At 36.5% G+C, this 15,853-nt stretch overlaps 1 protein-coding gene across 7 annotated transcripts in view; it reads left to right on the forward strand.

The window, feature by feature from the left end:
• LOC126174902 (probable phospholipid-transporting ATPase IA) overlaps nucleotides 1-15,853 on the forward strand; it is a 639,177-nt gene that overhangs the window by 510,525 nt on the left and 112,799 nt on the right. For all 7 annotated transcript variants that reach the window (XR_007535496.1, XM_049921326.1, XM_049921325.1 and 4 more), the window contains exons 13-16: nucleotides 7,732-7,869; nucleotides 7,962-8,114; nucleotides 8,234-8,431; nucleotides 8,629-8,787. Coding sequence is in view for 6 of the 7 variants with exons in the window: in XM_049921326.1 (XP_049777283.1) it covers nucleotides 7,732-7,869; nucleotides 7,962-8,114; nucleotides 8,234-8,431; nucleotides 8,629-8,787 (648 nt within the window). In the remaining variant the exon portion in view is untranslated. The remainder of the gene's footprint in view (nucleotides 1-7,731; nucleotides 7,870-7,961; nucleotides 8,115-8,233; nucleotides 8,432-8,628; nucleotides 8,788-15,853) is intronic.

Below are 15,853 nucleotides of genomic sequence, written 5' to 3' on the forward strand. Positions count from 1 at the left end.
GGGCCACAAGGGACAAGATGTCATGAAGAATGTGTAGTGACCACAAGGAGAACTGAGGGACTGTTGACTTGCTACTGGAATTGGAATTCTGTGAAGAAAGTGGGAATACTTGATTGAGGGAACTCTTGATAGCAGGCAGTGTGCCCATAAAGGGAAAAATGTGATACTTCCTTCAGTGGGAATGCTATACACTGTAGGAAAAAATGAAATGTGTACATGGGATTATTAGTCAAGACACACCATTTGGGGTGTTTGGCCATCTGGTGCAAGTCTTTCAATTTGATTTCATCTTGGTGACTTGCGCATTGGTGATGAGGGAAACACACACACACACACACACACACACACACACACACACACACACACGTGTTGGTTGCGAAAGCTTGAATTTTGTGTGTATGTTTGTGTTTGTTTGTGAGACTGAGTCCTTGAATCCTGGGAGGAAGTTGTCTCTCCTGGCAGTTACGTCTGACTCCTCATAGTTTCCATGCCAAGACACATGATTAAAGGTAAAAATAATGGGCGATTCTGGAGATGATAGAGCACTGAAAACATTTTAATTTTCTTTACTTGTTCTTTTGCCCAATTTTGTGGCATTGAGAGCATGTGGATAGTCAGTTGACAATGAGAAAGTATCGAAAATTAGATAATAAAGTGTGAGTTAGTTTTCCTTTAAGTTATCTTTCCAAATTGAAATAAATTGTTTTTAAATATATTTTTTGTGTATTACATATCTATTTCAATTGCTCTCTGCCTACATACTTAAAATAATAAATTGTGAGTGACTTTTTAAGGTTATTTTTTGGTATTTCAAACCCATTCCCTGTTGCCATCTATTGTACGTCCTGTATCCTGCCAAAAATATGTAAAAGATTTCTTGTAATATTTATTTACCTTTAATTTTTCCTTCCACTTGTTTCTGTCATTCTAACGAGCTACTGGTTGAGGTTGACAGGCAAGTTAGATGCTTTCATTTATATACAGCCATCAGTGATGGGAGTCCACTTTCAGCAGTTGTCCTGAACTTGAAGTGATGGTTTCCTATGACATCATCTGATGTTTTCAGTGAGTGAATTACTTGAGCTTCAATGTAGAGAGCTATTTTGGGGGGGCACAGGAGACTGGACAAGTGTACAGGCACATCGATGTGATAAGTAGGCAAATAAACTGTAGCTACAGCATCAAAAAGCGAAAATGCATGGATCTTAAAAAATTCAGGGACTACTGAGAACTCATAAAATCGATGAGTCATTGTTCTCACTCATAGAAGAGTGGTCTTAGTGGCCAAATAGATGCAGATTTATTTCAGTAGTATACGATTTCATCAAAACTGACATTTGGGACCCACAGGGATTTGTCAAGCTCATTTTAGATATAGAAAGACTACAAGAATAAATTCTGTTTCTGTGTGTAGGCATTGAATTTCATAGCCAAAATGCAACATCTGAAGGTGAGTGTTGAGATTTAGTGCAGAAATGCTTGATTTGATGGAGGGAACTTTGGGTGATCAGCGGTTTTCTTCTTCAACTTATAGCATATGGAGACAAAAGAAGATGATGTGACTAGGCAAAGGCAGCTCTGGAGAGCAAATAACTAGGTGTGAGAGTTAATGGCTGTTATGAGGCTTGTTAAACTGGGAATAAACTATGTTATTTTGTTTGACTTGCTTTTTTGTTGTGCTGATATTTTTAATGACATTACAGGATGGAGGTTGAGGGTTAAGCGATGTGTATTTCTATTTCATTTTATGATTTTCCAATGACTTTTTCATGTTTGCCCATGCTGATGTCACTTGTCTGTTCTAACAGTTACTCCTTGATGATTCCCATGGGCTAGAAAAGTTAATATCATATCATCAGGCAATAATGTAAGAAAAAACTGCACTGGCTGTGAAGCATTACTTTGCAAATGTCCCCCGTGCTCTAGATAAACTTCTTATTGTTATTTCTGTCTCTTTCTGTCATAAGTGTACTACAAACTGAACTGTTTGTTCATAAGAACATTTTCACTTTTGTGAACATAGTATCAGCAATGATTTATAATCATTATGAGTAGATGTACTTTGCGTTATTCCGATTATTACAGACTGAATGACAATTTTACTTTGGAATGACTCATTAAAGACTATACTGTCAGTGTACTGTGTCCATTTTTACACTCCCTACTTTAATGTCTATATGCCTTTGTAGCGCGCTTTCCCAGTAATTGCACAGATTGTGCTTTGTTTCTTTGCACAATTCACTTGAAATATTTAAGGCTTTAAACAACTCATAGCTAACAGAATTACTCTGTGGATGTTTGTGTGTTTTGCAATCAATGCTTTGTTATTGTCTTCTCATTGGCATTCCTCCATTTTGAGGGTAGTGCCAATGACAGTGTTCTCAAGAAATGGTTGTTAAGTCTATAAAGGTCAAGGGATACATAGGGTACATGTAATGCTTATGGTAAAACCATTGTAGATGTTTAAAAAAAGTTAATCACTTGTAAAGGAGCTTTCCAGTTTGCAGTATACTTAATAAAGACAGCTATTAATTTTTGACTCTCAGCTTGCAGTCAGTGCATCTGAGTGTTAATTGTCTCTACTCTCTAGGCCCTAATTGTAGTTACAGAAATGAGATAAAAGTCGTTAGTTAATACTGTTGATATTTCGGCCTTGGGTCATCTCACCAGCACATCTTTGAGATGTGAGCTACATTCTGTACTCCAAGCCCACTCAGGGAAAACATTGGTCATGCAAACGTTTTACACTGAAGAGCCAAAGAAACTGGTACACCTGCCTAACAGCATGTAGGGGCCCCAGGAGCATGCAGAAATGCTGCAACATGATTTGCCATGGACACGACTATGTTTGAAGTAGTGTTGAAGGAAACTGACACCAGGAATCCTGCAGGGCTATCCATAAATCCGTAAGAGTACGAGGGGGTGGAGATCGTGTCTGAAAGGCACGTAACAAGGCATCCCAGATATTCTGAATAACGTTCTTGTCTGGGGAGTTTGGTGGCCAGCGGACGTTTTTAAACTCTGTTACTGGAATCACTCTATAGCAATTCTGGAGATGTGGGGTATCACATTGTCCTGCTGGAATTGCCCAAGTCTGTCAGAATGCACAGTGGACATGAATTGATGCAGGTGATCAGACAAGATGCTTACATACTTGTCACTTGTCAAAGTCATATCTAAACGTATCAGGGGTTCCATAATACTCCAACTGCACCAGCCCCACACCATTACAGAGCCTCCACTAGCATGAACAGCCCCTGCTGACATGCAGGGTCCATGGACTGATGAGGTTGTCTCCATACCTGTACACGTCCATCCACTCGATACAATTTGAAATGAGACTCATCCAACCAGGCACCATGTTTCCAGTCATGCTGAATGATTCTCTTCAGTCATGATTGGTCCCGTTCTTGCAGGATCTTTTTCTGGCTGCAGCAGTGTTGGAGATTTGATGTTTTACCAGATTTCTGATATTCATGGTACACTCATGAAATGGTCATACAGAAAAATCCCTACTTCATCGCTACCTCGCAGATGTTGTGTCCCTTTGCATGTGTGCCGACTATAACACCATGTTCAAACTCGCATAAATCTGAACAAACTGCCATTGTAGCAGCAGTAACTGATCTAACAATTGCACCAGACACTTGTTGTCTTATATAGGTATTGCCGACCACAGTGCCGTATTCTGCCTGTTTACATACTTCTGTATTTGAATATACATGCTTATACTAGTTTCTCTGGCACTTCCTATGTTTCTGTGGCTACTAAAATTGGCAATGTTGTATATCACACTTGACAACTCTGTGATTGTCAGGTTCTTCCTGGAGGGCACAGAATTATCCTGCTAAATTCATTGGATATTTTCTTGCCAGGTGTAAGGTGTGACATCAGGTTATCATATGTGTGGTTTTAAACACAAGGAGGTTGTTCCACAGAAAAATAAAATGCTCTCATATTTTACACTACAGGTTATCTTTGCTAGCTATCACTATAGCAGTGACAAAGTATGGAACACAGCACTGGCTTGCTAGTATAGTGGTAATGTGAATGTTGTCTGAAACAGTGGCAGTATAAGCTGTAGGTTCAAAGCTTGCTGGAAGATTATTATTTGGCATCCACATTCTTTAAAATGCCAGACTAAAAAAAGGTAAGGATATCTTAAGAAAACCTCTGCAATGTAAGTCTTGTAACCTGTATTCAGTATGTTTTAGATCTGGAGGTGAAAATCTTATGAAATTCCTGAATTGCACACTTATTAATACCAGCTTTTTTCTGCTTCAGCTGACAATCTTTAAATTTTTTTGTGTGTGCATTATATGATTAGATGCTGAGTAGCACTGAACAATTTGTTAAGTAGGTATAAAACTTAATCTGGTCTTTAGCAGACTGAGACCTTGCCGTGGTAGTGATAAACAACAGTTTCAGACCAGACCAGGTGGAATGTAAATTATGTTCTGGGACATAATCTAATGTTGTATTATGTAAACAGTGTTCTTTGTTTCAGCTAAATCCTCTGACAGAGTGATCTAGCTGAGAAGCTTAATGGTAGATAAACAAAATCATTCCCTATGAACCTGCATAATGTTTGGCATGTCTTGAACCACTCAAAACACATGGAGGCTATTGTAAAGATAGAATACTGTCTTCGAGGTAGGTGCTGGGAACATCAGCATGTTTCCTCAACTCATCAACTCTTGTGTAACTGAAAAATTGTGGGTCTCATAAATATAACATAAGGGAATGACAAATTGATATTGAGACTAGCAACCCCACAGTTGGAATCACCATGGAAGAACTTGACAGTCATTCAGAAGGTGAAAGATGCTAAGGCAACAGTTTTAGATAATATGAGAATGAAACAGATTAAACATTTAGGCACCAAATGAAGTTTATTGCAGCGGATATATTTTATGTTGTTTATTCATCCCTAAATGATGAAAGAACTCCTAATACACGTCATAGATGGTTTCTTACTTTTACAACTTCTGGTCATTGTCACAAGCTTCAATGCAGTCCCGGTGCGGTAAGATATGCAGACTCACTACACGAGACATTTATGCCATTACGGGAAAAATATATCAGCAGACCTGAATCAACTCCCAAAACCTGAGAATTACTGAAATAATTTAGTCAAAGATCACCACCTTCACCTTGACCTGCAAGACAAGGATAAAAATGGTATCATGCAATACTACTATCAGCTCTTTGCCTGCTCCCTTCATTCGGGAGGACAACGGTTCCATCTCGCGTCCGGCCATTCTGATTTAGGTTTTCCGTGATTTCCCTAAATCGCTCCAGGCAAATGCCGGGATGGTTCCTTTGAAAGGGCACGGCCGACTTCCTTCCCCATCCTTCCCTAATCCGATGAGACCGATGACCTCGCTGTCTGGTCTCCTTCCCCAAACAACCCAACCCCAACCAGCTTCCTTACATTAGGATAAGTTCCAATGATTTCATGTTCAGTTCTGACATTTGTAAATAGCTCTCCAAAACTTGCTTTTGTGGTTGGGTATTTTCTCTGTCACAAGGCACCATAACTTTCGTGACTTTAGCTACTTGGAAAATATTTGACTTTTAGTGAAACCAACAATCAGTATTTCATTACTCACACACTCAGTTTCATAATTTGGATAATTATTGTCCACAATTTCACAATCTTTCTCTTTCTAGTGAATTCATACACATGTTGAAAAAACAAATGGAAAATATATGTACTCTGCACCATCAGATTATGACTCCACTCCACTGTCCATTATGCCACAAAAGAGACAGACATGAGAAGTTTCCTTGAACTCTTGAGTCTATATGCTCATTATAGGTAATTTTATAAGTTTTTTCTTCAGTCTAAAACATGCAAAATTATCATTTCAAAAGTCAAATATGAGTGATCTGAGAAGAAAACTTGTTGGTAAAATTTGTCTTACATTCTTAGTTAATCCTGAGCGGTAGATAGTGAGCCTTTATAAATGCATTTGTAAAACCTTTATAGCCTTTGTGCCTCATATTTGGTGATATACAGATGCTGTCACTGGAATTCAAACATTGTCAGGGCCATGGTCTGTTTCGTAACGTAAGCATTCCTTAGCATGGGGGCATGGGTGAATACAGAGCGAGCATTAGATATCTCACAGTTCTTCAATCAATGACCCACTTCCTTTGTCTGATGTCACACCCCAGCCTGGGTTTTATACTGTTGCTGTCAAATGGTGTGATTTTTCTGCCTTTTGTCTACAATGGGTTAGTTTTTTTGCTGTTAAGTGTACCAGCAAACAAACAAAAAAATAATTATGTAACTTTATTTTTTCATGGTGATGACTGAAACATCGTGACTACTCCTTGTAGAGAGGATGGGGATTTACCCATATGTTGAACCAGTGTTAACAAAGTGATAAAACAGTTTTGGGCACTGTTGTGAATCAGTGGCAACAGCAGTTAATGTTCAGTTATCATGCTTTGTTCTGTGTACTCAAAATATAAAATTTTGCAAGAAAATTGTTTCAATTGCATTTGAGAGCAGCTACATCATGCATACACAAATCCAGAAGAATGTGTATACGATCGTGGATGGAGTTTAATTCTTGATTACAATGTGTGTAATTTAGAATCAGTAAGAGAGTCATTAATGTTTTTATTGTAAATATATTACAGCATAAAATGAAATTGATATATCATGTTAGAAAAACGTAAGGTAAATGCTAGATGACATATAGTTTGAGTAATGTAAAACACAAAGTGATCCTTAACCTGAAGGTCATTTTGAACACCTTAATACTTTGCTAGGAATGGTCTTATTTGAGGTGATAGGCCTATGCTTCTTTTGACTTTTGAACTGAATTACTCATCAGTTTTGGGTGTCTACAATTTAATGTTGAGTCTGAACCACAGTGCAACTTTACATTGACGATGAAGACATAAATTTAGTAACTTAGCATGCTAATGTGCAATTAGAAATTCAGGAGTGTAGTACATGACCAAATTAGTACAGGACAGTTCAGTGGTTATGTCTAATGGTAATGTTGATATCAACAGAGGAAATAATGCCACAGATACTGTCAGCAAGGTATTTGTAGCAGCAAAGAAAAAAATTAAAATGAGAATTCATTGTCAAATTCTGTAAAATAACAAGGAGACAGTAATTATAGTAATGCTGACAGAAACATTAAAAGTACAAAACATATATTCCTAGCTTTGATACTGTTAGTTCCTTTGTCTGGGATGAAAGAGGGATACATTTCATAAGGCTGAGAAGGAGGGATGAATCACTCAAACCCCAGGAAGAGACGAAGTTGATGTGGGAATGAGGGAGATGAGGTGAGACCCTCACATCAGGTAAGTCCAGCCCTTCTTCCCAACTGTCCAAAATCCATCCCACTTTCCTTCTTGACAAAAGAAGTAACATTTCCAAAAGCTAGGAAGAAATTTTTCTTCTTTTAATGTGTCTTGTCGTCTATACTGTAATTCACCTCCTATCCCAAGCTGCCTGAGTTGGCGGTCATGTGAGCGTAAGTTGTGCTTGCTTGTATGAATGAATGGTGTGTGTTTATCTTTTTCTGATGAAGGATGTGGCTGAAAGGTTATACATTGTAAGTGTCTTTTAATTGTGCCTGTCTGCAACTTAGTTTGTTATCTTTATAGTAAGTAGCAATCTGTATTTTGCTACATTATTTATATTCATACCTAGAGTTTCCATTGTTTGATTCCTTTTATAAATTGTATATTTAATTTCAGGAATGGAAAAACACTTACCATAAAGCAAGCACTTCAATGCAGTATCGGGAGAGGAAATTAGAAGATGCAGCAAATTTAATAGAAAATAACCTAACACTTCTGGGAGCAACTGCTATAGAAGACAAATTACAAGATCAGGTAAAATCTGTAAATAGTGGTGTCTTGAATCAACAAAACTGTTCTGGGCTCAACAGTACCAACTTAAAACTTACTCAAAAGTTTTTTCTTAGGTGCCTGAAACAATAGCAGCCCTCATTAAAGCTGATATACGTGTTTGGGTATTGACGGGGGATAAACAAGAAACTGCTATTAATATTGGCTATTCATGTAAGCTAATAGTTCATGGAACACCACTACTGATACTGAATGAAGATAGCCTTGATGTAAGTTTATATGATTTTTAAAGTTTTTAATGCTACTGTTACTTATTGGAATTTAAGCAAATTTGTGAATTTCTATAATACTTTATTTTTTGTTGAAAGCTATTTATCATTTCTTTTAGAGTACACGAGAAACAATAGCACGCCATAGTTCAGAATTTGGTGACCAGTTGGGCAAATCAAATGATGTTGCTCTTGTTATTGATGGGAAAACTCTAAAATATGCCCTCAGTTGTGATGTCAGAAGGGATTTTCTTGACCTCTGTGTCAGTTGCAATGTGGTTATCTGCTGCCGTGTCTCCCCAATGCAGAAGGCTGAGGTTCGTAATGATAATAGCAGGCAAGATTAAGTTGTTGTAAAAGATTAATTCCAAGAAACTGATTTTTGACAAAGGATATTGTAGTAGTCTCATTTATTAAAAATTGTTTTAGCTCTTTCACCTGTACTTTACAAATTCGAACATTGTCATTTTAACCCAGTATAATTTAATTAAAAATCAATCTTTATTTTTGTTAGGTTGTGGAACTTGTTACATCACATACGAAAAGTATTACACTGGCTATAGGAGATGGTGCAAATGATGTTGCTATGATCCAAAAAGCTCATGTTGGAGTTGGAATCTCAGGAGTTGAAGGTCTCCAAGCAGCATGCGCATCTGATTATTCAATAGCACAGGTTAGTTTCATTACCTTTTTAAAATTTGGATCACTTTCTTACACTACTTTGCCTTTTACCTATTCCTATTTTTTAGCTTGTAACCATCTCTCCACTCTCCCCCTGTTGTCACCCACCCACACACTCTACCTCACAGCATCACAGCAACACCCCTGCATGTGTGCGCGTGCGCGCGCGCGCATACACACGCACACGCACATGCACGCACACGCGCACACACGCACACGCACACACACACACACACAACCCCCCCCCACACACACACACACACACACACACACACACACACACACACACACACACACACACACACACAAACACACACACATTCTTCATTGATGCTGTGACATACCCAGTTACAATGAAAATGTGTGTCTAATCATTCATTCACTTTTGAAGAAAATAATGTGTAAAGTTTGTAACAATGAAAGTTGTTAAGTGTGAAATGTCAGAATAGCATTTAGTAAGAAATACACAATATGTTTAATGATTTTACATTGCTCACTGACAAAAGTAAGAAAAGAGGTTCGTAAATGTTACCTCTTTTGTTATGAGATTCCAAAAATGTCTGTGTTAATAAAACAGTAATTGGCACTGGTGTGTATTTTTATAAATATAATGATAGTGAGATAAGAAAGAAGCATAACATTTGTGCATATGGGGTGGTTGTGGCAGAAGGGAGACTTAGAATACATTAATAAAATGAAATGTTAGGGAATAAAGATAAAAAACCTCATTAATTTAAGCAGTATATGAGTGTGCTGAAAATCAGTGCCTCTGAATTTTGTATTTGAAAACTCCTAAAGCTTATTAAATAAAACAAACATGATTATTCTTCACGTCTCCATATTTATTTCTCAACATAGTCACCCTGGGAACAAACACATTTTTCATAGCAGGAGACTAATTTGTTGATACCTTCACTACAGAATTTGACTTCACTGACAGAGCTACACACTCAGATTTGCTAACACCACTTACCATTTCAGTACTATCAGAGTGAAGTCCCCAAAGATGTTCTTTACTTTTTGTAAACAGATGAAAATCAGATGGGGCCAAGTTGGAAATGTATGAAAAATGATCAATGACAGTGATGTCAGATGTCACAGCATTCGTGTGGTCTTGCATTGCCATGCTGAAGGAGAGGGTGCTCCACATGTGGACGAGCTCTTTGAATTCAATTACAGAACACTGTTACCCATACACCGAAATAGTTACATTACACACCGCCGAGTTACATGTTACAATGAGGAGGCTTGTACCGACACAGGGCTGCAAATATGTATAAATGAAGAATAAAGGTGCAGAATGTTAATAACATGTGTTGTATTTCAAGCTTTAAGAGTTTTCACATTAAAAATTTGGATGTATTACTTTTCAGCAAGCCCTTGTAAGTAATCAGAAATCTTGAAATCACAAATAGTGAAGTTATGAATACCAGATCAGTAGATAACAATAATAGAATCTGGAAATGTATGAGGAATAATCATAACATTTTAATTACTATATAAAAAGTAAAGTTACATAATTAATTTTTTATTTGTTTGTTTGCAGGTATATGTCTGCAGTCCTGGTACACTATGAAATTCCTGTGCCACAGTTCTGTTGCTTGTTGCTAGAGGAGTCCGTACAAAATGGCATGACCCACTGATAAAGTGGAAATGGTCTGTACTGTTTTGTATTGACTCCTCTAGAACAAACAGCAATACTGTGGCACAGGAATTACAATATATACTGGGATAGCAGACATGTACTTGCAAACAAACAATAAATTAATTATGTAACTTTATTTTTTTAAGCTGATAATTATCGGTGGCCCCATATAGGTACTTGCTAAGAAACTGTGGCTCAGGGATTTCAGTGTGTTCTAGTACTGCAGACACGAACTTGTAAACAAACAAATTCCAGAAAGAATTTTCCACTCTGTATTGGAGAGCCCAATGGTATGAAAACTGTGTGCATAAACTGCATTTGTAAACAACACAACTAATAAAAGTACAGTACAATACAGCACAGTTATCCAGATATCTGTTGTGAATTTTCAATAAGTTAAGGCACACAACCCTTGTAAATCTACCAAAAATCACACTATAGTGATATCTGTTTGCCCTGTAGTAGATATTTGAGTCGTTTAGGAAGTTTCTAAAACAGCTTCACTTCAGTCAAAGATGCTGGGGTGAGTACACTAGCCACATCAGGTTGTGCCAAGAGAAAACATCTCAGCAATAAAAGACATTGTTACATACAATTATCATATAGCTGTGAAAGAGTTAGTCATGACATGTATCAGTTTAGTACATCACATCATGATATCAAATGAAATGATGCTGTTGTAAAGACACATGACTCACATTTAGGAGGAGGACCGGAATCATCATCTTACCACACAGAATTAGGTTTTCCTTGGATTCCCTAAATCAGTTAAGACGAGTACCATGTTGATCACTTTGCTCCGTCATTGCCCATACCTTGTTCTCCATCCCTAATGACCTTATCATTGATTAACCATTAAAACCTAATATTCCTTCCTTCCTTTTCTCACCTGACCCTTAACATACTGCACCTCAATAAAGTTTGTACTAGACTGCTGCTGTTTCAATTAATTCTAGAACTGTAAAACAATATGTTGATGAATGCAACAAGCGTCCATCGCTTCTTAAGGCTAGGATGGAATTTGGCAGTTCTCCAATTAATTTTCCTTGCAAGGGAGTTGTCTATGTCAAAACATGCCCTGAGGCTTTTTTATATGGGAAAAATTCACTGAAAGAAAGATCCTGTCAAAATTTTAGCTGCTAAAACAAACTGCAAGTAATTTTTTTTATGCTGAAAATTGCCAAATTTGTAGCTCATCACGTGGCAGGAGCAGTGTACACCATTACTGGAGTTGTGGTGGACTGTGCTTGTGCAACCTGGCATGCATATATCCTTGGTTGATGGTGCATTGGTAAACAGACAACACAACTCAGAGTGATCATGACCTGCATAGTGAATTTCAGTTTTCATTGAAAGTTTCATGAAATGATTGTTCACAATTACTGTTCACTCAAATTTGCAACTCATATAATATCCATAATAATTACCAGTTGCTTTTGCAGCAGAATAAGACCTAACAATGGAGATAAAACGGAATTAATAATCATTGTGTTTAACACTTAATGTTAAGCAGTGTGCAAATCCAGTTTTGATTTGTAAAATCTGACCATGAACTGTATAAATGGAAGAAAGACTTACACAAAGTAATAAATATGCGCCGAAGTGAAACCTGTAAAACTGTGAAAGAAAAACCGTCCAAATGATTCACTGCTCAGTCCTGTTACCCGCCATTAATAACCAACATAAACTCATAAGCTTGAATGAAAATGAAATGAACAGCAGTTCTCTAGAGGAGTTTTCTTGAGATATGAAATATGTAGAGCTGATCATGAGAGGCAGCACACTGGGCCCTCTGAAATGCAGTTGGGAGGAACATTGCTGATTTCATGTCTTCATCAACCTGGTTAAAAAGATTCAACAAATATACAGTATAGGAAGTGGCAAAACAACAAAGTTTACTTCAAGTAAAAGTGTAGAGGAGATGTAAGTAATTCATAACTGACGTGAAGACGAAGCTTGCTGTTATGTGCGCATCTGCTGTGTCTAATGCCGATCAGTAAGGTTTCATGAAAGAACTGTGAGAAAATCACACATTATCATTTCAAGGCGAAAAAAATCAGTTGTGCAATTTGGTTAATGCTATGACACATTCATAAACAACAATGACTCTGATAAGTAGAAGTGGATTACTTTTTCCACGGGTTTATATCTGTCATCAGGAACTACTAGGCATTATCACCAAAAATAAAAAGATGACTATATGATGGCAAAAATCTTACAATTTATCTTTTCAAATCTGAAAAAAATAGGAAAGAATAGTTTTGAATATTTCATTCAAAACTGTTTCTAACCAGCTGCATAAATTAGTTCATTACTTAGGCTGGACTCTTGGCATGGACATAATGATACCTCTGTCTTTCAGGAGGTCAACGAAAAGACTGTTGAAGTAATTCAGATGCCACCCAGTACAATCAGTGAGAGTCCCAATAAATAATTTTTTTGACAGTGGAAAATATTTTTAAGGAAATTTTCAAACAATATAATTTTCAATGGCTCCGTATCAGCTGAGGTTTATCAGGAGAACAGTATTCTTAAATTCTAGTCATTTATGCATTATCAGTTCACATTGACACGTTTTATGAATTGCTTTAAGTATGCTTGGTGTGCAAGCCAGGACCATTTCTTGCTCAACTGCAGTTCTGTCTAAATAACACTAGTAATTAAAGAGCCCACAGAAAAAACGGATAAGCCATATTTAGTACATTATTAATGAGAGGAAATTTAAACTTCCAAAATTACAAAAAAGTACTTAAAACTCAATAATTGAGTGTAAACAATATAGCTACCTACAGTGTCAAATTTAATGATTGTAGATGAAGTACCTTAGAAAAAATAATAATTTAAATTATATGACAAAAAAGGCAATACATGCAAAGAAAGTATATCGTTGCTCCTAAAAGGACATGGTACGACCATCACTTTTTGGTAGTCTTTCATCTCAATACTGTTTTAAGTTCTTGAAGGTCTGCATATTTTTTGTAAGATATTGGCAGGAGTGCTGAAAGTATACCCCTAGAATCAGTTATCTGCAAAACAGTTTTCATTTACCTTACAAAAAATTTCATATTACAGAACACACATCATTACATCCTGACATGTAAATGTAGATAAACAGAACATTCCCTATCTACTGGTGGCCAGGTTCCATTGTACATAATCCTGTATTTGAACAACTTATCTTCCTTCACAACCAAAGCTTCTTGAATGGTCATTTCTTCAAAGAACACTTCAGTTTGTAACATGTTTTTAAAAACATCGTCCAGTCTTGTATAATTTCTTGTTGATCAGGAATGACTTCATAAGTCCTTGGATTCACTCTTGTGGTTCCAAAACCCATAATCCAGCCTTTTGTTAACTCTGCAGTAGTTTTCTGTTTTATCAAACCAATTTTTTTTATCGCATTCCATGTAAGAGTGTCTTCTTAGTGGAAATACTATTTGGTGCTCTCTAAACTCTTAGTCATATGAATGATATAATGAAGATGTAAAAACATTGCATAGTTCTTATTCTGTCCTGAGCATGAATCATAAAATATTTCAAGAACCCTTACTTTTGGATCAAGAATTTCACTCACATAATTGTGCAAGAAACTAATAAATTTAAAAAAAATTAATAAATAATAAATTAAGTATAAAATATTGGATCACTCTTGGACAGTTGATAAATGTCAACATGTTAAACCATAATTTACGCTTGTAATAAACATCATTTGTGCATATACTTGGCAAAGGTAGATTCTTTTTTACAGTCCATGCATACTGCTTCATTTTCCTTTATCTTTTGACTTTCCTGCAATGCTTTTCATTTTCTTGAATAAAATGTAACAGCCCTTATCTTACGAACCTAGTCTTTTGTGCTAAGTACTTTGGTTTGTAATTTGTAACTTTTCTTTTTCAGAGATATTTTGTGAAAGCATTGCATTCAAACCTCTTGAGTTTGCTTGAACTTTGTCACATGTTGAACAGGTATCGGTACACAGATATCCCAGTAATAAGTTTATGCTAAATATTTTCTGATATGTCCCATACACAACAGGAAGTTTGGGTATTTTTCTCTATATAACTCATGGCATGTTTTTATTGGTAGGTATTCCTGAAGGTACAATCTGTCTGTCTTTCCCTTGTCATAGGATCTCTCTTCCCTTAATTTCCTTGGATAGTTTCCAAGGCAATTATCATGTATATCTCTCTTCTCTTTGGGACATATTCCAGTATCCTTCGTACTCAGTTATATAGTATGCAGTCTGTGCTTTGTTATTTCATGCAAAGCAATAACAGCCTTCCGGCAAACAGGAATTTCACTCATCCTATCATTTTGTTTGATTCTTATAATGTGTCAGAAAATGGCATATGTGGCATCAAAATCATGATACCTAGGCCTTGTATAAGCAATTAATGTCACAGAAATTAAGCAGATTAAATAGGAAGAGTGATTATTTTAGTTACCTAATAAATTAAAATTCTTAATAAGCTGTTCTTTATCATGGGGTTTGATTTGTCTGAAACACTTAAACAGTGAGCATTTTCCTGAAACACTTAAACAGTAAGCATTTGCAGTCAGTGCCTAACTCTTGAGACATTGCCCTAAGGTCCCTACAAACCTTACTCATTCTGCCATAACTTTTTACTTTTTAGTTTGTTGATTAACAAATGGTTTCTCACTGTCAAACTCAATCAATTACACTTGCAGTCACAACTCAGCTGAAAGGTGTAATGTGAACAGTGGAAGCAAACCTTGGACTTGCCCATTCTTTCCGTGAAAACACTGACTTTGAATGTTCTTTCCTTTATCACGAAAAGTGAAATCCTTTGTATCTTAGTGACTTGCTTCTTTATTTGAAAGTCATTTTAATTGCCTTGTAGTACCAACGACTAGCCATTAGAATGTGCCATAAACTCATTTCCTAATTAAATAGACTTACCCCTTTCTTCTGTGGGGTCTTCAGTTACCGAGACAATCCTGAAAGCATTAATTTTTCTTTTGTCAGGTGTGCCTGGTGAAAGAAAAACGTTTTTTTTCGTCTGATAATGACATAATTGTTAGAGTAGGTACACCAAATAGCTGCTTATAATTTTTATTTACGTTTACAACAGATTGTTTCAGCTTAATTTCCATTTCAAGTACGTCTAGATTGATGTGACGTCCATATTACGTCATTAGTGGACTGTTTTGTAACTGTCACTGCTTTAATAAGATTGTAAATTTTGTCAAGATGTTGAAATTAAATGTTAATTATGATAGTGGCACTTTGTAAACCCATAGCATCATAAGAGTGGAACTGTCAAACTGCTGTCACGTCGTAATTAACATTTAATTTCAACATCTTGACAACATTTACTATCATATTAATGCAGGGACAGTTACAAAGCAGTCCACTAACGGTGCAGTATGGATGTCAGATCAGTCTAGACAT

The sequence above is a fragment of the Schistocerca cancellata genome, chromosome 3, assembly GCF_023864275.1.
Source record: "Schistocerca cancellata isolate TAMUIC-IGC-003103 chromosome 3, iqSchCanc2.1, whole genome shotgun sequence".
Classification (NCBI taxonomy): domain Eukaryota; kingdom Metazoa; phylum Arthropoda; class Insecta; order Orthoptera; family Acrididae; genus Schistocerca; species Schistocerca cancellata.